This window comes from Salvia miltiorrhiza, chromosome 8 (assembly GCF_028751815.1).
Source record: "Salvia miltiorrhiza cultivar Shanhuang (shh) chromosome 8, IMPLAD_Smil_shh, whole genome shotgun sequence".
Taxonomy (NCBI): domain Eukaryota; kingdom Viridiplantae; phylum Streptophyta; class Magnoliopsida; order Lamiales; family Lamiaceae; genus Salvia; species Salvia miltiorrhiza.
Genome location: NC_080394.1, coordinates 32035781 through 32061540, shown reverse-complemented (window position 1 = coordinate 32061540; position 25760 = coordinate 32035781). Strand labels below are relative to the sequence as shown.

The 25760-nt window shown below is 37.8% G+C and overlaps 3 protein-coding genes across 3 annotated transcripts; all 3 read left to right on the top strand.

The window, feature by feature from the left end:
* The first annotated feature begins 6169 nt into the window (after positions 1 to 6169).
* Positions 6170 to 7787, top strand: LOC130997741 (uncharacterized). The gene is made up of 2 exons (XM_057923151.1): positions 6170 to 7082; positions 7463 to 7787. Exons 1-2 carry the CDS (start codon positions 6332 to 6334, stop codon positions 7498 to 7500), a joined length of 789 nt encoding a protein of 262 aa, XP_057779134.1. The 5' UTR covers positions 6170 to 6331; the 3' UTR covers positions 7501 to 7787.
* Positions 7788 to 11424: 3637 nt separating this feature from the next.
* Positions 11425 to 17552, top strand: LOC130997740 (uncharacterized). Its single transcript, XM_057923150.1, has 3 exons — positions 11425 to 11910; positions 14805 to 17087; positions 17183 to 17552. The coding sequence occupies exon 2, from the start codon at positions 15690 to 15692 to the stop codon at positions 16758 to 16760; it is 1071 nt and encodes a 356-aa protein (XP_057779133.1). The 5' UTR covers positions 11425 to 11910; positions 14805 to 15689; the 3' UTR covers positions 16761 to 17087; positions 17183 to 17552.
* On the top strand, positions 16810 to 17519 carry LOC130998335 (uncharacterized). Its single transcript, XM_057923761.1, has 2 exons — positions 16810 to 17087; positions 17183 to 17519. The coding sequence occupies exons 1-2, from the start codon at positions 16810 to 16812 to the stop codon at positions 17517 to 17519; spliced, it is 615 nt and encodes a 204-aa protein (XP_057779744.1).
* Positions 17553 to 25760: the final 8208 nt, after the last annotated feature.

Below are 25760 nucleotides of genomic sequence, written 5' to 3'. Positions count from 1 at the left end.
GAAGAGTTGTGTAATGTTGCATCATCCCAGTTAGTGTCAAGTTCTGTTTTAGGTTCTTCTAATAATGCAGATGACATCATCCCAGTTTGATACATGTTGTTCAAAAACGAAGCATGTGGCATCTCAAAACAAAAGGCTAAACATGTGGCATCTAGGATTGGGAAGTTAACTTGTCTGCATAATTGGGGTGTTGGTTATGATATAATTCTTTGATTGTTTTAGTCCTTATTTATAATAGGGTTAGTGTCATTTATAAAATTATATAATATTATTTTTATAATATGACAATGTCATTTTCATATAATGTCTTTTGTAAAATTATATAGTGTTAATGTCAGTTTTGTATAGTGTTATTTGTAGAAAACGATAATATTATTTATATAACATGATAGTGTTAGTGTCATTTATAGAACATAAAAGCGTTAATTATAATAGTGTCATTTGAATTATTGTAGTGTCATTCGAAATATTATAGTGGCTTTTGAAATCTTGTAGTGTCATTGAAAATCTTGAAGTTTCATTTCAAAATGTCATAGTGTCATTTCGAAATGATAAGAGTTTTATTTGAAATCTTATAGTATCATTTCGAAATGTCATAGTGTCATTGGAAATATCAAAGTGTCATTCAACTTCTTGTAGTCTTTTTTCAAATGTTAAAGTGTCATTTTAAATCTTGTAGTGTTATTCAACTTCTTGTAGTGTCATTTGAAATCTTAAAATTTCATTTCAAAATCTTGTAGTGTCATTCGAATTCTTGTAGTGTCATTTTGAAATCTTAAAGTTTCATTTCGAAATCTTGTAGTGTCATTCGAATTCTTATAGTGTCTTTTGAAATCTTATAGTGTCATTTTAAAATGTCATAGTGTCATTTCGTAATGACATAGTATCATTCGAAATGTCATAGTGTCATTCAACTTCTTGTAGTGTTTTTTCAAATGTTAAAGTGTCATTTTAAATCTTGTAGTGTCATTTAATTTCTTGTAGTGTCATAGTTTCATTCAAATTCTTAAAGTGTCATTCGAAATCTTGTATTGTCTTTTGAAATCTTATAGCTTCATTTTGAAATGTTGTAGTGTCATTTTAAATCTCATAGTGTCATTTGAAATGTCATAGTGTCTTTTAAAATCTTGTAGTTTCATTTCGAAATGTCGTAGTGTCATTTTAAATCTCATATTGTCATTTGAAATGTCATAGTGTAATTTGAATTCTTGTAATGTCATTTGAAATCTTAAATTTTCATTTGATATGTCATAGTTTCATTTGGAATTGGAATGAAACTATATAATTTATATAATGAAACAATGCAAGTTAAAACTACAAGAATTGGAATGAAACTATATCATTTATATAATGAAACAATGCAAGTTAAAATTAGGGTTGAAGTGTTGAAGTGTCATTTGAAATGTCATAGTGTCATTGTAAGTGTTGAAGTGTTATTTGAATTCTTCAAGAGTTTAGGGTTTCAAGTTTAGGGTTTAGGTTTCAGGTTTAAGGTTTACGATTTAGTGTTTCAGGTTTAGGGTTTAGGTTTAGGGTTTCAAGTTTAGGGTTTAAGGTTTAAGGTTTACGATTTAGTGTTTCAGGTTTAGGGTTTAGGTTTCAAGTTTAGGGTTTCAAGTTTAGGGTTTAAGGTTTAAGGTTTAGGTTTTAGGGTTTAGGATTTAGGGTGTAGGGTGTAGGGTTTAGGGTTTAGGATTTAGGGTTTAGGGTTTAGTCTTTTTCTTTTCTGTTATTTTCTTATTATGAATAATGATACTTTTGTTGTTAGTAAATTACACTCTATATTATTAAATGATACTATTATATTTTTATTTGAATTACACTTTTAATTATGTATAACAATATTAGTTATATTATTAAATTATACTATCTACATTAATTATTGATACTATATTTATATATGAATGACACTTTTAATATATCTAAATAATATTAATAAATAATACTATATTTATATTTAAATGATACTTTTAATATATGTATATCAATGACACTACTACGACATACAAATGACATTATAAGATTTCAAATGATACTATAACATTTAAAATGACACCTTAACATTTCGAATAACACTACTCCTTAAAAATGCCACTATTTTTCTTAGTAAATGAATCTATTTTCCAAGTAAACGACACTTTTAATTTATCTAAAAATGACACTATTTTTAATGTTGCTATTAAATTTTAATGTGTCTTTTGAAATCTTATTTCAGGTTTAGGGTTTAGGTTTCAGATTTAGGGTTTAAGATTTAAGGTTTCAGGTTTAGGGTTTAGGGTTTCAAGTTTAAGGTTTAGGTTTTAGTTTAAGGTTTAGGTTTAGGATTTAGGGTTTAGGTTTAGGGTTTAGGATTTCAGGTTTAAGGTTTAGGTTGAATAGTTGAAGTGTCATTTCAATTTCTTGAGTGTCATTTGAATTTCAGGTTTAGGATTTAGGGTTTAGGATTTAGGGTTTAGGTTTCAGGTTTAGGGTTTAGGATTGAAGGTTTCAGGTTTAGGGTTTCAGGTTTAAGGTTTAGGTTTCAGGTTTAGGGTTTAGGATTTAGGATTTCAGGTTTAGGATTTAGGATTTAGGATTTCAGGTTTAAGGTTTAGGTTGAATAGTTGAAGTGTCATTTCAATTTCTTGAGTGTCATTTGAATTTCAGGTTTAGGATTTAGGGTTTAGGATTTAGGGTTTAGGTTTCAGGTTTAGGGTTTAGGATTGAAGGTTTCAGGTTTAGGGTTTCAGGTTTAAGGTTTAGGTTTCAGGTTTAGGGTTTAGGATTTAGGATTTCAGGTTTAGGATTTAGGATTTCAGGTTTAAGGTTTAGGTTGAATAGTTGAAGTGTCATTTCAATTTCTTGAGTGTCATTTGAATTTCAGGTTTAGAATTTAGGGTTTCAGGTTTAGGGTTTATGGTTTCAGGTTTAGGGTTTAGGATTTCAAATAACACTTTAAAATTTTATAGTGTCATTCGAAATGTTTGAAATCCTGTAGTGTCATTCGAAATCTCATAGTGTCATTCAAAACGTTATAGTGTCATTCGAAATGTTATAGTGACTTTCGAAATTTCATAGTGTCATTCGCAATGTTAAAGTGTCGTTCATTCGAAATGTTATAGTGTTATTTGAAATCATGTAGTGTCATTTGGAATGTTAAAGTGTCGTTCCAAATATTATAGTGTTATTTGAAATGTTAAAGTTTCATTCGAAATCTTAAAGTGTCATCCGAAATGTTAAAGTGTCTTTCAAAATGTTATAGTGTCATTCGAAATATTATAGTGTCATTCGAAATCATGTAGTGTCATTTGAAATCTCATAGTGTCATTCGAAACGTTATAGTGTCATTCCAAATCTTATAGTGTCATTCGAAATCATGTAGTTTCATTCCAAATGTTATAGTGTCATTCGAGATATTATAGTGTCATTCGAAATCTCATAGTGTCATTTGAAACGTTATAGTGTCATTCAAAATGTTATAGTGTCGTTTCAAATCTTGTAGTGTCATTTGTATGTCGGAGTAGTGTCATTTGAAATACTAAAGTGTCATTTGAAATATTAAAGTGTCATTTAAAATATTGATGTGTCATTCGAAATGTTAAAGTATCATTTGTATATCGGAGTAGTGTCATTCGAAATCTCATAGTGTCATTTGAAACGTCATAGTGTCATTCAAAATGTTATAGTGTCGTTTCAAATCTTGTAGTGTCATTTGATATTTCATAGTTTCTTTTGTAATGTTAAATTGTCATTTCAAATGTTATAGTGTTATTTCAAATATTGTAATGTCATTTCAAATGTTATAGTGTCAATTGAAATCTAATAGTGTCATTCAAATTATTAAAGTGTCATTTGAAATCTTGTAGTGTTATTCAAAATGTTAAATTGTCATTCGAAATCTTGAAGTGTCATTCGAAATGTCATAGTGTGATTCAAATTGTTGTAGAGTCATTTGAAATGTCATAGTGTCATTTGAATTCTTCAAGTGTCATTTGAATTGTTCTTTATAATAGTGTTAGTGTCATTTCTATATAGTGCTATTCGTAGAACACGATAGTATTATTTATATAATATGATATGATAGTGTTAATGTCATTTAATAAAAAAGTTAATGACAATTTTAGATACATTAAAAGTGTTTTACTAATAAAAAATAATATCATCTAGATATATTAAACGTGTCTTTTATTATATAAATACAATCATTTATTAATGCAAAAAAAAAAACGAAAAAGAAAGAAGAAAAAAAAAGGGGAAAAAACTAAAAAGAAAGAAGAAGAAAAAACGAAGAAGAAAGAAGAAACAAAAAAGGGAAAAAAAACTGTTAAAGAAGAGAAAAAACACCTCAATAAATAAATAAAAAAGAGTAAAAAAAAACACAAAAAAGAAGAAGAAAAAAAGCGAAAAAGAAAGAAGAAGAAAAAAAAACGAAAAAGAAAGAAGAAACAAAAAAAGGGAAAAAAACTGTTAAAGAAGAGCAAAAACACCTCAAGTGGGAATTGAACACAACACCCAACAGGTTACACAATAAAGTACCAAACCAACCTCACCAATCAATATATTAGCAACTATAGGCAATTATTTATTACTTATACACATGCGGGTTTTCGGGTCAGGGTATAGCCCGGGTGTATGGTACACCCGGGTGTACACAAGACCACCCCTTCGAACAATACCTTTGTTCGACTATTACTCCTTAAAATACTTGATTCAAAAATCACATTATCAAAAATATTTTTCTTGCAAAAATAAGGAAAACTTTAAGTTTATTATAAATAAATAAACTCTTTCTCGTTCTAAGCATATAATCTAGTTATTATATGCACATGATAACACTTATCGAATAAATAATTAATCAAAAATATACTAATCAATTGGTAAGCTAAACTTTTTCCAATTAATAATTAAAGGCATTTTACTCTAAAAAAAATAATTAAAGGTATTTACTTAATAATTCAGCCCATATCTATTCAAAAAAGCCAAGCTACAAAATATATGCAGCCCACTTCATTTTATAGGGGCCTGAAATAGAAATTAAATGAATAAGGGCCCAACATCCTAAAAAAAATAAGCCCATAGCTATCTTCTACTTTAACAGACACGTACACACAACACAGACGCACGCTCATCTTCCTCCCTCTCTTACGCCGCCTGCCGCCTCCCACGAATCCGGCGGCGCGTTGCCGGCGTTCAGCACCGCCACCCTCATCTCTCTCTAATCTCTATCTTATCCCTCTTTATCCCTCAATTCAGCCATTGTCGGCGACAACAGCAGCTGCGGCCGACGCCTTCTGTTGAAAATAACCATTTGCATAAGTCAAAGATTATTATTCAAAGATCATGAATAATAATTCAACGATAAAATCTTTAGCTTTTGATTTTAAGAGATTGTAGTTGATTTTAAGAGATTGTAGTTTGACATTTGATTCACCCTTACACTATAAAAGGGTGCATTGTAATCTAAAGAATACATCAGAGACATTATCAATTCTCTCTACATTTTCTATCATGTTGTTCTTTCTCAACCTAGCTTCTCTCGATTACCATATTTAAGATGGTATCAGAGCAGGTTAACCACCAAAAGAACCCTACAAATTTACTACACACCAAACCAACGCAAAAAAAAAAAAAAATTTCTGCAATCTAGAGAGAGAGAGGAGCAGGTGAAGTGTTGGGAGAGAAGGTGAACAGTAAAGTTACTGTTCAAAGCGACGTGGCAGTACTGTTCAAGGTGACGTGGCAGTTACTATTTAAATTACTGTTCAAGTTACTGTGACGTGGCAGTTACTGTTCAAATTACTGTTCAAGTTACTGTTCATCACTGTATATTTTTTCCTCCCCTACAAATTTGCTCAACATCAAACCAAACCATGTCAGAACAAGAAACTTCAGACACAGAAAAAACTAGCCACACCCCACCAAATTTCCCGATGGAATTTGCTGCACAATTTGCAGAATTCCTCAAACAAAGCCTCAGAATTCCAGATTCATCGGCCCATAAACCACCAAACCACGACCAACTTGAATCTTTTGGAGAGATTTCCATCAAGGCGAAACTCAATGGGGAGAATTACCCATTATGGGTTAACCTCATGAAACGGGCAATTGCGGGAAAAGGTTTGACATCTCACATTAATGGAGTTTCAAAACCACCCGCAATTGACGATCCAGCTACACGAGATGGGAGCAACGGGATAACTGCGTTTTCAATTGGGTGATCAACAATATCGAAACCGGACTTGTGAATGAGGTATCACAGTACGCAACCGCCTCTGATCTATGGGAAGGATTGGCGATCACTTATGGAAGTGGATCTGATCCATTCCAAATCTATGATCTGCACCGACAAGCCATGACAATCAAACAAGAATCTATGACACTAGAAGGGTTGTGGATCAAAATGCAGGACTTATGGATCTCGATTGATACCAGAGATCCGAGTCCGACAGACATAGAGGGATATCAGAAGAGGGAGGAGCGCCATCGCCTCTATCAATTTCTAAGTGCATTGGATGACAAATATGCTAATATCAAGAGGGAGATTATGGACAAGGATCCATTACCAACTGTTCGAAGAGCCTACGGACTGGTACGAAGGCAGGCCACAAACGAGGATATCCTCAAATCCTCTGAATCGCCGACCGTAGGAATCGGGTCCGGACTCGCCGCGGTCAACCACAGCCGACCACCACCGCTCTCCAATCGACCACAGCAAGGAAATCAAACCTGGAACAACAGGAAAGGGGAAATCGACAAGAGCAAACTCGTTTGCACACACTGTGGAGGTAAAAAACATACCAAGGAGGGATGTTTCTTACTCATCGGATTTCCCGAATGGTGGGACGAAATGAAGAAATCAAGAGCTGCGTCCAAAAATCGGAATCAACCGTGGAGTCCGAATGGACAAGCGACGGTGGCGATCAGCGGCACAAGACCGACGTCAATCGTGTCTGCTGCAACGACTGGCGGGGCGTGGTCAGGCGGTGATACACGAGCCGCCAACGCCGGAACTCCGGCAGGCAACGTCGGACCACCACCGCCACAGACGCGCATTAACGAGGAGAGAGGAGGTGCCCTGGCGGCTAGGGTTCACGAAGGGGAAGGTAATGAGGGGTTATACGTTTTAAACCCCTCACTCATTCACAGCTCTTATTTTGTTCAGGCCTTAGCATTATCTTCCTCTAATTCTGGAACACCAGATAAAGACTACCATTGGATTTTTGATTGTGGAGCCACAGATACTATGTCCTTTGATGCCTCGGATTTTATGGAAATTTTTCCTACCCAGAAAAAATATGTTAAAACTGCTAGTGGAAATTTAGCATATGTAGAAGGAGCTGGAACTATTAAATTATCCTCTGAATTATGTCTTCCAAACTGCTTATATATCCCGTCTTTATCCCACAAATTGGTGTCTGTTAGCCACATAATGAGAGAATTACACTGTAACTTACTAATGCAGCCTGGCTTCTGCATTTTACAGGATACGAGGACGGGGAAGATAGTTGGGCGTGGCACTGAATATCGAGGACTCTACTATGTGGATAGGATGGCTCAACAGGGTGCTGCGATGCTAACTCAAGGACTGGCAGAGGAACAGACTTGGCTTTGGCATAGGCGGTTAGGACATCCATCCATAGGATATTTACGGTTAATTTATCCAAACCTTATTACTTCACACCCTTTGAACTGTGAGACATGTTTTCTGGCTAAGAGCCATCGTCACTCTTTTAAACTTAATAATACTCGTGTGAAGTCAGTTTTCTCTTTACTTCACTCTGATGTTTGGGGTCCAGCTCCGGTTACTAGTGATAATGGGTTTAGATATTTTTTGCTATTTGTTGACGATTGTTCTAGAATGACGTGGGTATATTTCTTAAAATCCAAAAGTGAAGTTTTTGAAAAGTTCACCCACTTCTATAATCTAGTACAAACACAATACAAGAAAAATATTCAAATCCTTAGATCTGATAATGGGGGGGAGTATGTAAATTCCAAGATGCAAAACTTCTTCACTGAAAAAGGCCTTGTCCACCAAACAACATGTCCTTACACACCTGAACAGAATGGGGTAGCTGAACGGAAAAATAGGATCATTTTAGAGATGACTAGAGCCCTTATCATCGACTCCCAAGTCCCTAAATCTTACTGGCCCGAAGCCGTAGCTACCTCTGTTTACCTCTTGAATCGACTGCCAACTCATATCCTAAACTTTAAACCACCCCTTGAGTTCCTAGCTGCTCACTCTGAAATACCCTCATCCCTCACACTGGAACCCAGAATTTTTGGATGCACCGTTTATGTTCATATCCCTAAACAAAATCGTACAAAGTTCTCACCAAATGCTGTTAAGTGTGTTTTCCTGGGGTATGGCAAAAATCAGAAGGGGTATAGATGTTATGATCCTGTAGCTAATCACCTATACACTACCTTAAACTGTGACTTCGTTGAAACAGAATATTTTTTCCACCAACATGGGAGTCAGGGGGAGAAAAAGGAGATTGTCGACTCCCTAAGTTGGCTCCATACGCCATCCACTGTCCAAACAACCCTTCATTCCCTACCTTCTCATCCGTCTCAAACTAGCTCAGTGTCATTGCCAGGTTCTGTACCAGACGTTGGTCCAACAGAGAAGGTTAGCACACCCGCCGAGACATCTACAACACAGGTTCAGTTCGAGATGTCCAGCGAGTCGACCCCACTATCAACCCCATCTTCAAATCCTGGGGTAAGTAATCTCAATAGTTCTCAAGTTAATACTAACATTGAGGAATAGAGGGATGAAGACACTGACACAGAAACTGGAAGGGATACGGATGAAGATGATGAACGTACTGAGTTAGCAGGTGCCACAGATCAGTACACATTGCCTCCCCGAAGTACAAGGGGAAAACCACCAAAGCGATACTCTCCAGACTGGCAGGGACGGAAGACTAGGTACTCGATTGCCAACCTTGCCCAAGGACAACTCACAGAGATGGCACGGGCCTTTGAAGCAGCTCTTTATGAAGAGGAGGATGTACCCCAGACAGTAGAAGAGGCAAGGAGACATAAACATTGGAGGGATGCCATGAAGAAGGAAATGGATGCACTAATTAAGAATGGGACATGGGAAAGATGTGTGCTGCCAGAAGGAAAGAGGCCAGTGGGATGCAGATGGGTTTTTTCAATCAAAAGGCGAGCAGATGGTTCAATCGAGAGGTACAAAGCTAGGTTGGTTGCAAAAGGATACACTCAGACCTACGGGATAGACTATGAAGAAACATTCTCACCAGTGGCCAAGATGAACACAGTAAGAACACTTCTCTCAGTAGCAGCATGCAAGGATTGGCCTTTGCATCAGTTGGATGTAACTAATGCCTTCCTACATGGAGAATTGGATGACAATGCAGAGATATATATGGAAGTTCCCCCAGGTTATTCCGAAGAGTTCGATGCAGGTCAAGTGTGCAGGCTAAAGAAGACACTCTATGGATTGAAGCAATCGCCCAGAGTATGGTTCGGGAGATTCTGTTTAGCTATGGCAAAAAATGGCTATAAACAGAGTAACTCTGATCATACATTATTCGTGAAACGAAGAGAAGGAAAGGTAACATGTTTAATCATTTATGTTGATGACATGATTATCACAGGAGACGATGTTGAAGAGATAGTAAACCTGAAGAAAAACTTGTTCCTGGAATTTGAAATGAAAGACCTTGGATCTCTGAAGTACTTCCTTGGAATTGAGATTTTAAGGTCGAAAAAGGGAATCTTCCTGAGACAAAGAAAGTATGTCCTTGACTTACTTGCAGAAACTGGGCTACTCGAGTGTAAACCTGCAGAAACACCGATTGTGATAAATCATGGATTAACAATTGTTGAGGGAGCTGACTTAACAGATCAAGGAAAATACCAGCGCCTTGTTGGGAAACTCATCTATCTCTCCCATACACGGCCCGACATCACATATGCAGTTGGAATAGTAAGTCAGTTTATGCACAAACCCCAGAAGGAGCATATGGAGGCAGCTTTGAGAATTGTCCGGTATCTGAAAGGAACCACTGATTATGGGATTTTGCTTGAAAAAAAGGAAGATTTGGAAGTTGACGGGTTTACAGACGCAGATTGGGCCAGTAACCCAAATGATAGGAAATCTACCGCCGGATATTTTACCTTCGTTGGAGGAAATTTGGTCACATGGAGAAGCAAAAAACAGAAAGTAGTGGCCCTATCAAGTGCAGAGGCAGAATTCAGAGGAGTAAAAAGTGGGATAACTGAAATCCTGTGGCTTCGGAGATTGCTCACAGAGATTGGCTTTCCTCCAAGAAGGGGAAGTCGGCTCTTCTGTGACAATAAAGCTGCGATTAGTATATCTGAAAATCCCGTACAACACGACAGGACCAAACACGTGGAGATCGATCGGCATTTCATCAAAGAGAAGCTCGATAGTGGGATCATTGAACTTCCTTTCATACGATCGGATGAACAGTTGGCTGACATATTGACTAAGGCTGTAAACACAAAAGTCTTCAGAGAAGTTCTGGACAAGTTAAGTATCGGAAATGCCATTACTTAACTTGAGGGGGAGTGTTGAAAATAACCATTTGCATAAGTCAAAGATTATTATTCAAAGATCATGAATAATAATTCAACGATAAAATCTTTAGCTTTTGATTTTAAGAGATTGTAGTTGATTTTAAGAGATTGTAGTTTGACATTTGATTCACCCTTACACTATAAAAGGGTGCATTGTAATCTAAAGAATACATCAGAGACATTATCAATTCTCTCTACATTTTCTATCATGTTGTTCTTTCTCAACCTAGCTTCTCTCGATTACCATATTTAAGACCTTCTCCCTCATCTCCTGCTTAGAGCAGCAGCAGTAGCCATCCGCCACAAAAGACCGAGGCCGCCAGTCCTCCCTCAGCCCGACTCACCCTCTGCCACGCACACAACACAATAACTTGTTTGTATTTCAATGATTTAACTATACCAAATTTGCACTAGTGAGAAATGCAAGATGATGCAAAAATATATACATAACTATCTGTGTTCTTCAATATATATTTTGTTTTGTGAAATTGGGAGTGCTTGGGTTATTGTGTCTAATGTGTCCATCGCCATAGTCGAGACAGGGATGGGAGGGAGTAGAGTAAATGGCTAATTTGCGGGAATATGTAGTGTGATTAAGCTCTTGTTTGAATTGGTTTTGTTATCTCTGTGTGTATGGCTCGACTTCGTTTGGAGAATGGAAATGACAGAATTTTCTGTAGAATGATTGAGGAAGAGAAGAGCTCCAGAATTGGCAATGTGGAAGAACCCCCTTCAACCAAAACTTAAATAGAAAAAAAATCCAAGCGCTGGAAATATCTGTAAAAATATTGAAACATTAAAAGATAAATTGGGGCTTTGAAAATAATATAAGAAATTGGCCCACCATCAAAGAAATGAAATCATACCTAGAAGATGAAACAAACTTAAATTCAATCAACATAATCTTGGATATAACTTGTGTAAAGATGAAGCGAAAAGGCAAAGACACGAGTTAAATCGGAAATAAAAGAGTAGCAATACAATTGCAAATCTCCCCCGTGCTTTGTCAACAACATTTCAATCTAAACACAAACCATCCGAGTCATGCCCACCACACATTTGCCATCTCACTTGTTAGCAACTGCCCTGAAAAGTCCACTGTCTCTTTGATGTATGTGGCTTGAATATTTTAAGCATCTGCAAACCTTTCTTCAAGTATGTCTCTGCAGTTAGTCACTTTGTTCTCCAATATGATGTGCCACTTTACAGGAAAGCTTCCACTCCATCAGCATTTCCACAGCAAAAGAAGAGGAAGATTCTTGTTTCCAATGGGAGAGGATGACCACAATACTCTTATGCACATCATCCTCACCACCAAAAACTTTGCATTTGAAAATCAACTCATCTCTAGAGGTAATGATGTTTCCTTGGTTGTACAACCAATTGCTTCTTTGGTTCTGTCAACATTAGGACTGAGCATAGAAGTAAAAGCAGTGTTTAACCCATAAGTTAGGAATATAAGGATTGTATCTATATCCATAATTAATGGGAGAATAATATACATAAATCCATTAGCCTTGTTGGCTTCTCACCGCAACATCATCGATACCAACTTCCTTGCACTCTTTCTCAACATTAAACATTAATCTAACCCACCACCGCAACTCTTCTCTCCATACCAACAACACCTAACAATCACCAGTCTTTGGTGGGAAAGCCAAGTAAGAGAAGCCGTTTCTCATCGGAATTATTCATCGTCGATCACAAATTCATGGATTTGGGAATCAACCCTAACGCGTCCACTATATGCTAACTCGCATTTGCACCGTCCATCAAATTCAATCAATTGTTAACATCATAATATTAATCCACTCTTAAAGTTTATCATATCGCCTTATGTAAATTTTTATTGCACAATTTTGTAACCATAAATAATTATGCAAAGCAAGATATCAATTAAATCCAAATATTGCTCAAAATCTTTTAATAAGTCACTTTTTTTTTTTCACCAGGATGCGAATCGACTTAACTTTAAACTTAAAAATTCTTCTAAAATCTTATTAAGGAAAAATTGGGGTACTATTACAGTGTAGTTGACTCGCGTCTTCATTGTCAACACCGATCAAGGTGGTGGTCAACGCATGTGCACATTGCAATTAAATTAAAAGGTGGTGTATTCTGGAGCTATTTTTGAAGGTCATGTGCAATATGCAAATCCGAAAATAGTTGGTGTATTTTCCGGCTATTAACCCTAAATATAAATCGTACGTCATATATGTCATGTACATATATACATTGATGAATCTCTAGATTAATGAGTAATTTGAATAATCTCTGGATAGTAAAGAGTAATTTGGATATCATAATTTTTAAATCTACGCACGTTACATCTCACGCACAATAATAGAAGTTTTATCAATGATTATCTATATTGAGCTGATATTTACATATATACTTATTTTGTTAAAAGAAAATTAGTCAAAATTTGAAATGCCGGCCTTTCCTCAAGTTATATATAAAAAGGGAAATTAAAAATATCATCTTTTATAAATACAAGCATTTTATATCATATTCTTTAAATACCCTCAATATTGATATTTTTTTTTTGTGAAAGTCTTACACATTTAACTGATTTGACAGCTAGCAGTCATAAATGTGTAAAAAAAATCTAAAAAATAAAACGATTTGATATCTATCAATCAAATGGTCTGGATGTAGATCATCTAACCACCCGATAAAATAATTTGATCGCCTAGTGAAATGATCTGACCGTCCGAGCGGTTAGATGATCTAGCTACCCACCTGTTAGATGAACCATTGACTGATAGCTGTCAAATCATTGTCTTTTTCATATTTTTCTTACACATTTATGATTGATAGCTGTCAAATCGATTAAATGTATAAAATTTTAATAAAAAATCAAACAAACTCATCAATATCAAAAGATAAAATAGATTCTTTATTTAAATTTAAATATAAAATATTTAAATTTATAAAATAGAGCATTTTTAAGAGGCGAAATTTAAAATGCTCTTTCTCTTATACAAAATTTGAAAAATGCCCTCTCTTACTATGTAAAGCAATTCATACCCTAAATGTGTGAAGAACCGAAAATGCCATTTGAATGTGATGGTTGTGCATTGTTTTCCACAAAAGTTCTTACACATTTATGACAAAGCCTTACAAAAGTTGTTAAAGTGTAAGAAAAACATCAATGTCATCAATTTAAAGATTGAAATCGGTCAAATAAGTGTTGGAACAAGTGAAAGACTGACACAAAAAATAATATTTATTTATTTTTGAATTAAAATCGAAGGTTTTACAAGTAAATCGTAGGCTAATTAATCAATGGAAAATAAATACTAAAAATTAACACAATCGATGTTAGCACTCAAAACACACATTGGAGAAAAAAAAAGAGTGTCCGACCGGAAAAACAAAGTGTCCGACCGGCCACAAGGTTTCATCGGGCGGACACATATATGTTCCGGTCGGACAAATGTTTTTTTGGTTCCGATGTGTGTTTTGAGTGCTAATATGGATTGTATTAATTTTTTGTATTTATATTCCATCGATTAATTAGCCTTCAATTAAGGGACATATTTTTTTTTTTAAAATTGATGATAAACGACAAATATGATGTGAAATAGCCTTGTCAGTAAAGTATTCATGTCAAACACTCTAATTTCATTGAAATTCACGTGAAATGAAGGAATCTTTGTTTATATATGAGTGAATTCTCTCATCCGAGCATTCAAAGTGAAAAAACACTCAAACTCATTAGAAATTCTAATATTTTCCAAGTGGTGAAGCTATTATTTGTGAATTCTCTCATCCGAACGTTTAAAGGTATGTCATTTTACGTTTGAAATGTAATTTAAGTTGGTTATTGTTTATTTTCAATGTTTTGTTTGATCCTATATGCTTATGTGAATTATTAGCATATTATAGCATATTATGATTTAAAGCCACGTTTGAAGGAAATACATGTGAATTAGAGCACATTCTATCATGTTTTAAAGTATTAATTAGTAATTATTAGTTGCATTTTAGTTCTATACATATATATTGCTACATAACTCATGTTAATATGCTCGAAAATCATGTATCCGCCCGGACACGTGTCCTTGAAAATGTGTCCGGCCGTGTGTAATTATATATCATGTAATACACGGCCGGACACATTTCCTCGGAAACTTTCCCGGGCGGATATATGTTTTTCGAGTGTATTAACATGTTATATGTTGTATTTTTACATTTTATTCCCTTTACATCATATATTTATTTATTTATTATTTTTTCTGTAGATGAATGAATATGGGAGATACTTTTTGGTTAATTATGCAGGTGGCTTCAATGGTTATGAGTACATCGGCGGCTCTTCAAAGAGTTTGCATATTTTCGGAGACACAATGACCACTACGGTGTACATGATAAATCACCTGATGTTGGAGAATTCATTGAGCACTAATTACAGCTTGTATTATTTGACGAAGTGATTAAATGACAGGGTATACAGTAAAAATCTTCTTGCCGATGACAATGATTTGCTTCAGTTGCTGGTGTCCCAGCCACATTTTCCTGAGATTTATGTTGTCGAAGACGATTATAGTGGAGGAGTGTATGTTCCTTCGTTCGATCTCCCTCAATCTTCCGGGTATGGAGGTGAATCCAGTGCAACATTCGAAGGTGGGGACGGATTGGAAGCAATCCAAAGATATGCTTATTTAGACCTATCAGCCGGAGATTCACCGGCGCAAGAAATTGTTGAACCGTCGGTCACTTGGGGTAATGATCAGTCAACGGGTTGGCCTTCATGGGATGAGCCAAATCCGTACAATTATGATCACCTAACAACTGATCGTTGTTGGGGTCCAGCTGATGATCAATATACGTACGAGCCTCAGTTTGTGGAGAATGCTGGTAATGTAGATGAAGATTATGTTCTATCGTCTAAAGCCGAGACTGATACAAGCGCCTCTGAAGACTTGTCGGAGCCAGAGAACGTGAGAAGGGCGGGGATTGAATATGCAGGGTGGCAGAATTTGCAGATCGATGACGATGATGACGAACAGGTTCCTGGAGCAGATGAACTAACTAATTGGTTAGTTCCGGTTATCCCGTTGGACGCTGCAGCGACACTTGTGGATATTGAAGATTGTCAGCTACTGCCTCGGGAGTTGTCAAAGAATATGTATTTCAATAGCAAAGATGATCTGATCGTTGCAATCGATCTGTGGAACATGAAGCAGGGCAAGGAATTTTCTGTCAGCAAATCAGACAGCAGACGAATTTACTTCAAATGCAAGCATTCAGATACGTGCCCCTTCAAGCTCCATGCATCGTCACAAGATGGAGCCATTTGGGGAGTGTATAAGTTCACCAATGAGCACTCATGCGACGGTGAATTAGGGCGCATAGCGCGAATAAAGGCCCCCGCAAAAGTCGTCGCAGCATATTTAGCACAAAAAATACACGACGACTGCGAGATCTTGAAGCCGAAGGCCATCCAGCTGGAGCTGCGACGTGAGTTTGGCGTACAGATCAAGTACGATGTTGCATTGCGAGCCCGTAATCGAGCGACTGAGATGGTTTATGGTCGATATGATCAGTCCTTCGAGATGCTGCCCAAGTACTTATACATGTTGAGACAATCCAATCCCGGTTCGATGGTGGAGTGGGAAGTTGGCGATGATGGCCGATTCAAACACTTATTTGTTGCTCTTGCAGCTTCGGCTACCCCTTTCATGTTCAGCTTACGGCCAGTGATTGTCGTCGACGGCACACACTTGAAGGGCAAGAATAGGGGTATTTTGTTTGTTGCAGTGACGAAGGACGGCAACGAGAGTTTGTTCCCACTCGCGTATGGTGTTGGCCCGAAAGAGAACGATGAATCGTGGACTTATTTCATGTCACGCATTCAACGTGTTTATGGCCAAGCCAATCCACTTTTGATTGTCTCTGATCAACATATCTCCATTGCCAATGCTATCAGGAATGAGTTACCAAATGCCCCCCACGGCCTATGCTACTACCATTTGCAAAATAACCTGAAGCATTACGGTAAGGCAGCGGTCGAGGTGTATCGACAAGCTGCATTTGCGTACGAGAAGTCCGACTTCAATAGGGCTATGAATGCCCTGAAGGCTATGAAGAGAGTCGCGTACGATAAACTAATGGGGATTGGGCCAGAAAAAGTGGGTTCGTTCGATGTGTCCTTTGCCTGTGCGACGCTACAGTTTTATGACATTAAATGCCGCTGAAGCTTTTAATTCCAGATTGTTGTGGGCAAGAAGACTTCCTATCTGCTCGATGTTAGAGGCAATCAGAATTGTTATTGAGAAATGGTTCAGCGAGCGACTAAGGGCTGCACAACAAATCGAGCAAGGCTTGACTGCTGAGGCCGGTAAAAGGGTAGCTATTGAAGTCCAAAAAAGTCGTCGATACACTGCACAAAGGTTGAGTGGCATGAAGTATAAGGTGCAAAGTGCTGACAGAAGCTTTAAGGTGGATCTGAAGAAGAAAAAATGCGAATGTCGAGTATTCCAGCTAGACCAACTGCCCTGTTCTCATTCAATCGCTACAATAAGGTACGAGCATTATTTCTAAGGCGGGTTCAGTGAAATGTAAATATGTTCTAATGTTCGTTATATTGATTACTGTCGGAGTTTGTTTGTTTTTATAGTGAGGCCGGTGATACGATCGCGGAGTATGTAGACTCGTACTACACGAACGAATTTCTTATCGATACTTACTCTCGCGAAGTTAATAATCTCTTGCCGAGACGCCAGTGGTTGGTTCCCGAGCACATCGCTGAGCAGGTTGTATTACCTCTGATTGTAAAAGGTCAATCGGGGCGCCCAAAAGAAGGAAGACGTCGAGGTGGTGGTGAAGGCAGCAGCACACAAGCAGATGAGTCTTCTAGTATCAGGCGTCGTAAACCAAAGAAGTGCAGCATCTGCCATGAAGAAGGACGCGGCAAGAGAACGTGCGCTGGCAGGGCGACTGAGCCCAGGGAGTAGTGGTTTGTAATTGTGTGTTGTAACAGTTATTGATATTGATTGAATTATCTTATTATTCGATAAGCTGAAATGATTAACTGGAAATAAAGTTCTTTGAATAACCAAATAGAACCACAAATGAATGTAACAATATACAACACTATGTAAAACCAAGGCGATCGCATCGGGCCTTCCTAGTTTCACACAACGAAAATATAGATCTAGCAATCTTGCTCCTATATGCCCCCACGTTGCTGTTACCCCACTCAATGGATGGAGAGCCAGATATCAGTCGTTCAGCATACATGCAGATAAAAGGCCCGCAGCTGACAGCGTCCTGCTGCTGAAACTGAACCTCCGCTGGAACAAAGTTCGCCGTCATAATTGGCCACCTCTCCTTTGCCACTGTCAAATCAATGGATGTGTCGTCTAGCCACTTCGACAACTGAAGGACAACTGGCAACAATCTCAGTAAAGGTAGTAGGTCACCATATCGAGCCTTTTGATTTTGAACACTAAGATTGTGGAATATTGGGTCATAGACCTCGCAAACGGCTTCTCCTAACCGAATCCGACATAGGATAAAATGGTGGTCAATTATAACTGGCATGAGAACCTATGACAAACCACAATGAATTGATAAGAAACAACGATAAAGCACAAATGACTAATGACAAATAATTGTTTAACTGATTACCTGTGTGGCATCCATCCATCCTATTTGACCAGGAGGAAGTTCATGGCCCCGAAGTGCTTTTCCACGTACAGCGCAGATCCAGTCTATCTCAGGCTCCCAACCATCAGCCATTGCTGTACTAGTCAATACATGAAACTCCCTGGGGCCGAACTCACTTCCTGCCCACTTCTCCAATAAAGCGTCCCACTCTTTCTTGGGGTATATCTACAGATCAAATAAGTAATTAATAATTTATATCCGCACCAATGAAAACATATAAATAATGAAAGTTTACTTACAAATCAATCCGTGTCTACTATGACTGTGTTATTCATATCTACGTCATCAAGTAAATCCAGGGAATCTCTAAGTCTATTTCTCAAGCTCAAAAAATACAAGTCAATATCCTGCAACAAAGTTAAAATCAGAAAGTTAGTATAAAATAATTTAACAATGTTAATATCAATAGATTATTTACCCCAGTTGTGAATTCCTGGCTGACATTCTCCACCCGCGCGAAGTCGTCGTACTCCCGCACACCTCCACTGGCCTTGATATACACCTCACCAGCCCTACCCGCTCGACATCTAGCAACCCACTTCTCATAATGGTCACTGCAGTGTTGTGTCACTAGACGTGGCATTCGGCTATTAACCCAAGGCGATCTCTGAAAGTTAGACGGACGCCTCACTCTCTGACTGCGACGCGGTGGCTGCTCTGCCTGAGGCTGCAGCAGCAGTGCCTGTGGCTGCTCTGCCTGTGGCTCAGGCTCCTCCGTCTGAGCCTGCCCTGCAGAACTAGACTGTCCCCACTCATATAGTGCAACAGAAGTGAGCGGCTCAGCAAAGTATATCGGGGGCTCTGTCCTATACTGCGGTCGCTTGAATGGGAAAGAGCCATGAGGGTAGACATAGGTCGACCAGTTAAAAGTCTGCTGGGCCGGTGTGTAGTCGCCCTGACCAGACTGTGTCATGGCCTGCCACTGCTCGTTGTAATCCGGGGTCTCTGCTGGGCGAGAATCATAATCTGAAGGGCGTGCAGCATAATGCTGGGTCTCTGGATGGCGTGGTTCCTCATCGCAAGGGTCGTCGTCGCAGGGACGTGAAACGCTTGGCCCTGAAGCGTCGGGCACTGAAGCACTGGGTGGGGCTCTGTGCTTTGGAGGAGACCGTCACTGGTAATCATCAGGGGACCGTCGCTGGTCATCATCGGAAATGTTTGCTCTTCTTGCACCTATCCTTTTTGCCCTTGCCCTTCAGTTTATCCAGGAATTTGCCGAAGGCCTTCTTAATCTCCTGACGGATCGTCTTCTTCACCCACTTACGGTCCACCTCACCCTCGCTGGGACTGGATACAGTCCGAGATCCGCTCGACGATGAAGAAGTATGCGGCGCTGGGCGCTTTCCCGGATCTACTGAATGACGAGCCGGCTCGTGGGGTCGAGCATCCCTCACAGGGCCCCGAACACTGTGACTGCGAGTCATACGAGGTTATCTAGGTACATCCTCCTCGTCCCCGCGCTCCTCCACAACACGGGCTCCGGTGTGCTGTGGAAATTGGACACCCCGAGCTAATGGGTTGTCGGGGGGCCTGAAGCTCACCGAGAGTTCGCCCGGTGTCAGCGCTGATATGAAGTAGTGACTCGCCATATCGTCACCATCGGGCTCCAGAGGCAGGACACCACCCTAGAAAGCAACATAGATAATATATTAGAACATAAGTAAAACCAGTAACGGTGAAACACTAACTCTGAAATAACTGATTACATGTCCCTCAAATAGATCTCGCAAACCGTGAAGCCAGGGCTTACCCCTGAAAGTCCATCTCAAACATCGAGGGTGCGCTGTCGGATCACCACTAGATGCTGCCACCATCTGTCCGAGGCCCGGGACGCGCTCCAATGCCCAGACATATAAAGTCCACGAAGGACCGTAGAAGTGATACTTCTCGCCGGTTCCTATCTCTGTCGTATAATGGCATAACATCTTATACGAATACGCGCCCTAGGGAAATCTATCAAATGCAGCCAGATCATCCACCAACACTCAAAGCCACGGCTGTACCCGCGCATCCAACCCAAGAACAAGGGTGTGAGCCACACACACGAGGACAGCACGAAGGTACAGGCTCTCATCCTCATCATCCACTCGACGATCCAAATCGCACACGCGTTTGATGAGCGACTGTATGGTCATGGTTCGCCCACCGCAGAATCGTCGGTATGCCTCCACGCGACTGCAGTCGTGCTGTAATGTCGAATCGAACCTCGATCCCCCGAAATTGAGCCCAGTCACTAATGCGTAGTCCGCAGGGGAAATCTGACTCGTGCTCCGCACAGAAAGAAGCACATCTCATCGTCTTTTGACACAATCTGCCTCGATACAATCTGGTGTAATGCTTTATTGCTCTTCGGACCGGGGATCCAATCAGTGAAATGCCCAAAACATGATGCTCTAAATCTTCCCAATAACCCTTCATTGCACTGTTCACCGACCACATTTAAAGTTTCAACCAGCTCCGGAAAATGTGAATCCCTATAGTAGGTGCTGATAGCAACCTCCGTCTGGTCTATAGTGTCGCGACGAAGATATGGGACATTCGCCTATTCATTTACAAAATGAAAACCATATTAAATTTAGTAAAATATTAAAAAATAATACAAATAGGCATAATTAAATAATTGCAATTTAATTAATACCAACCAATTTAATTAAACTGCAATTTAATATTAAATTCAGTAAAATTCAGTAATATTAAACTGAAATTAAATTCAGTAAAATATTAAAATTCAATAATTCAGTAAAATAGTAAAATTTGAGAAAAATAGTAAAATTCAGTAAAATATTAAAATAGTAATTCGAGTAATATTAAAATTCAGTAAAATTCTGTAATATTAAAATTCAGTAATATTAAAATATTAAAATTCAGTAAAATTCAGTAATATTAAACTGCAATTAAATTCAGTAAAATTCAGTAAAATTCAGCAATTTAATATTAAATTCAGTAAAATTCGAGTAATTCAGCAATTTAATATTAAATTCAGTAAAAATTCAGTAAAATATTAAACTGTAATTAATACGAAGCAATTTAATTAAATTCAGTAAAATATTAAAAAACTGCAATTTAATTAATACCAAGCAATAACAGTTTCAATAATTAATAATTAAACAATTATAATTAAATTAAATTCAGTAAAATAGTAATAATTAACGTAAACATACAGATAGATTTAACAAAGTATTTTATGCCTAAAGAAAAACTATCCGGCCGGTGAAGTGTCCGGTAAAATAAATCCGGCCGGGTACATTTCAGATTGAAACTGTTCCGACCGGACGAATTATTCTGGGCATAGTGCCGGCCGGATAGTTTCTCTATAGGCATAAAATACTTTATTTTATTAAATCGCACAAAACCCACATAAACAATGCAATGTAATACCCAGCAAAACTCGCAATAATAATTACTTAAACAAATATAATTAAATTAAATACAGTAAATTACTAACTGATTAATATAAACATACAACTAATTAAAATGGAATATTTTATGCTAAAAAACGATCGGTCCGGCCGGTGAAGTTCCCGAAAAACTCAATCCGGCCGTATGTTTCATTTAAAGAATGAACTCGGCCGGACCGATTTATCCGGCCACTTCACCGGCCGGACCGATCGTTTTTTAGCATAAATTATTCTAGTCTATTCAATTTCATGAAAATTAAAAATAAAAACCTGTGAAGAAGATGCCATGGATGAGTCCGACGTGCTTCAATATTTTGAACTCTCTCGGTGGGTAAAAAAAAGTGAAGAAGCCGATATGTGTGGTGAGTAAAAAACCCTAGTGAAGGAAGGTAAATATAGTGTTAAATAGAGAATGGACGAAAAAAAAGTGATTGAAGCCGATTGTATCGGCTTTATGTCTATCAAAAGAGAATCAAATTTTTTAGAAAGATATTTTTGTCCTTTATGTATCGGTTCTTGCATAATTCACTTGGTAACATGCATGATTTTTTTGGGTAACAAGCATGCATTTATTTGGGACGGATTTTGAGTATATATATATATATATATATATATATATATATATATATATATTTTAAATTTAAAGATAGGGTAAATATCATATTAAACCTTGAACTATACCCGCTTTATCAAAAATATCCTGAAACTTTTGAAATGCTCTCTAAACCCTCAAACTATCAGGATTTTATCAAATATATCCCGCATCTTTTTTCCGGCCACCAGAAATGTGACGTGGCTCGCCGGATGCCACAATGTAATTTAAATTCTATTTTTTTAATCCATGTCATTTTTTTATTCTCTTTTTTTTAATCCATGTCATTCTTTTATTCTGAAAATTAAAATACTCCCTACATGATTGTCTCACGGTTTTCTTTTACCAAACTCACGCAGCTCATCTCCTTCCCTTCTCTCGGTTCTGCCGCCGCCGCCTGAGGCCAGCGAATGCTCGATCGGCGCGAACCGGCGCCGTCCGCCTCCACGCCGGCGTCTCTCTGCTTGAGCCAACGCCCCTTCTTCTTCTCCATCGCTGAAACACACCCACACACATCTCTCGTCTCTCTCGCTCTCGATCGTTGTCGCGCCGCGCTACCACGCCTGGAACCACCGTCACCCCGACGTCGCTGCTGCTGAAGCAACGCCGCCGCCCGGATCTGCTGCTGCTTCGCCCGAAGTCTAGGTCGCCGCCCCCTGAAACGCCGCATGGGGCTGCTACCGCCGCCTCAAATCGGCGGGTTGACCGCCCTGCTGGAGGAGCGCCGCCGTCGGCCTCCACCCCGCCCCCGCCGAGGTGGATCCCGTGCCGGACTTCGAGGTGCTTCTCCACGGCGTCCTGAGTCGCCTTCTGTCTATCTCTGTGTCCCAGATCCCTCTTTAATTCCTCGCTGAAAGCACACAATTGAAGGGAAAATGTCGAGCCCTAGATCCTTCGTCTGAAATTGCCGGTCATCGCCCCGGGGTTGACGTCGTCGCGCCTCCCTTGGCCGGAGATCGCAGCACCACTGAAGTCCTTCATTTGCTCATGGATCGAGCCCTAGCCTTTCGATTCAGGTCAACATCGACTCTGCTCTCTCTTCTCTTCTGTTCTAGATTTTCGCCGCCGCTGTTGGAGTTTGCTCACAGCGTCGCCGCGCTTCCTCTGTTGGGGACCCTCGCCTCCTTTGCGGTTGTCGGAGGCCCCTCTAAAGCCGAGGTTGTCGCCGCTCTGGTCCGACGCTACGGAGTCCTCTCCTGCCGACTCGCCGCATCCTCTATGCCATCACCGGCGACCTCTTTCTCCGTCGATCTCGACGTCAAGGCAGCGGCAACGGCAGTAGATGCTACGCCTTTCTCGCCCCTTTTAGATTACACTCGATTAGCCCTAAATTAATTTCCAGGATGGATTAAAAAAAGAGAATAAAAAAATGGCATGAATTAAAAAAAAATAGATTTTAAATTACACTGTGGCATCCGGCGAACCACGTCATATTTCTGGTGGTCGGAAAAGAGATGCGGGATATATTTGATAAAACTCTGATACTTTGAGGGTTTCGAGAGCATTTTGAAAGTTTCAGGGTATTTTTGATAAAACGGGTATAATTCAAGGTTTAATATGATATTTACCCTTAAAGATATGGATTAATTAACACGATATATATAGTGTTATATACTATATATTAACATTCAAGAATAACACAATATATATATATATATATATATATATATATATATATATACAAATAATTTCAAAGAATATATGTATTGGAATTAAGATATTAAAGGGAAAAAAAATAAAAAATTTAAGATAGATACGCATGGATATATATTATTAGCTTCTTGACTTTTTTTTTTTATGAAATTGAATAAAATAGAATATTTTATGCCTAAATAATATCTATCCGGCCGGTAATTGTCAAGGAAAAATGTATCCGGCCGGGTCATTGTTTACCTGAAATGTACCCGGTCCGATACATTTCTCTAGCCATTTCACCGGCCGGATCGATGCTATAACGACATAAAAGTTTTTATTCTATCTATTTGTATCTTTATATTAATTTTTACTATTTTGCTGAATTTAATTTAATATATTGTTTAAGTGTTAATTAGTGTCAGGTCGATAATATTTACAATTTAAACAAATGAACACTATATATATATACAGTGTAAAAAAAATTATTGCATGCACTCAATGTGTAATCATTTCGGTCAACATCCCAAATTATTGTACAAAAATGCATTGGAACTTAAAAATGTGTAAGAAGGTGTAAGACTGCCGAAATGATTACTTAAGATGTTGACCCACTTAAGAGTTATTTAGTAATTTAGGGCATGGATAGCTTTGCATGATAAGGGTGGACATTTTTCAAATTATGAATAAAGAATGTGACACTTTTGCCTATTAACACCAATTTTAATACGCAACTTAAAATATGGATAGGTGAAAAAGTAGGTATGTAAGCCTGTAATTATGTGAATGTGAATTGGTGGAGACGTGGAAATGACGACAATATCGCAAACGCGAAAGAAAATGCCAAATTATGTCATATAATACGTAAACTCCAATCACCTTGGGCTTCATACCTTTTTGACGCCACTAAAATAGGAATTACGTTTTAAGTTGGCCATTAATATTTTGAGTTTCCTAATTTGTTACTTTATTTGATAGAGATGTTGACCAGTTGGAGCAGTGGTGGTTGATAAATTGCCTCCACCAACTCTCATTATATAGGTATACTTTCTCTCTTTTAATTTAATTTCACGAAATATTTTCACACTTAAGCTTTTATTTATTCTTTATCTCAAAAACATTTCATCCTTACGCACCGAGGGCACAGACGTCCAGACTGGTTTTTCATAAATAAAATAGATGAAGAGTATGAATAAGAAATCAGTGGTCCTAAACCTTTTAATTTTAAAGGTATTTTTCATAGTATTTTTCTTTTACTATTCATAAAAAATGAAATTACAAACACACCGTAATTTACATTTTTATTTTAAAAATAAGATACTCATTATCGGCCACATAATGAAGTGCTTTTTTTAAAGCTCAAAGAAGTGCCTTTTGTGGAAAACAGAGAGAAAAGTTTACCCACACGACAAGATACATAACGAATTACAAATTAGGAGAAAAAGATACTTGGTTTTATAGTTCGCCATTCTTTTAAATTATATTCAGTTTACGTTTGTTTTAAAAATTCTTTCACATTGATATACAAGTATACTTGATCATCCATAGTTGGTGGTACAAATATTTAGGCGATAGTATTAAAGCAACATCTATAATATATTAAAAAGATAATTTTTAATTTGAAATCAATTTTAAAATTGAGCCTTTAAAAAAAAGTGACAATTTGTGATTATAATAAAAATAAAAGTGTATTTGAAACTATATAGTATATTTTTTTATTTCCTTGTTCCACTTCTTATTTTGTTTGTTTTATTTTTTTTTCTAAAATTATAAAATTCGAATAACAATCAAATATTTATATGCATATTAAATTGCAGATTATAACAAGAGCTTAATTTGATATATTTTATGTAAATATTAGATTTAAAATATAATAGTTATAGTTAATTAAAGATTAAACTTAA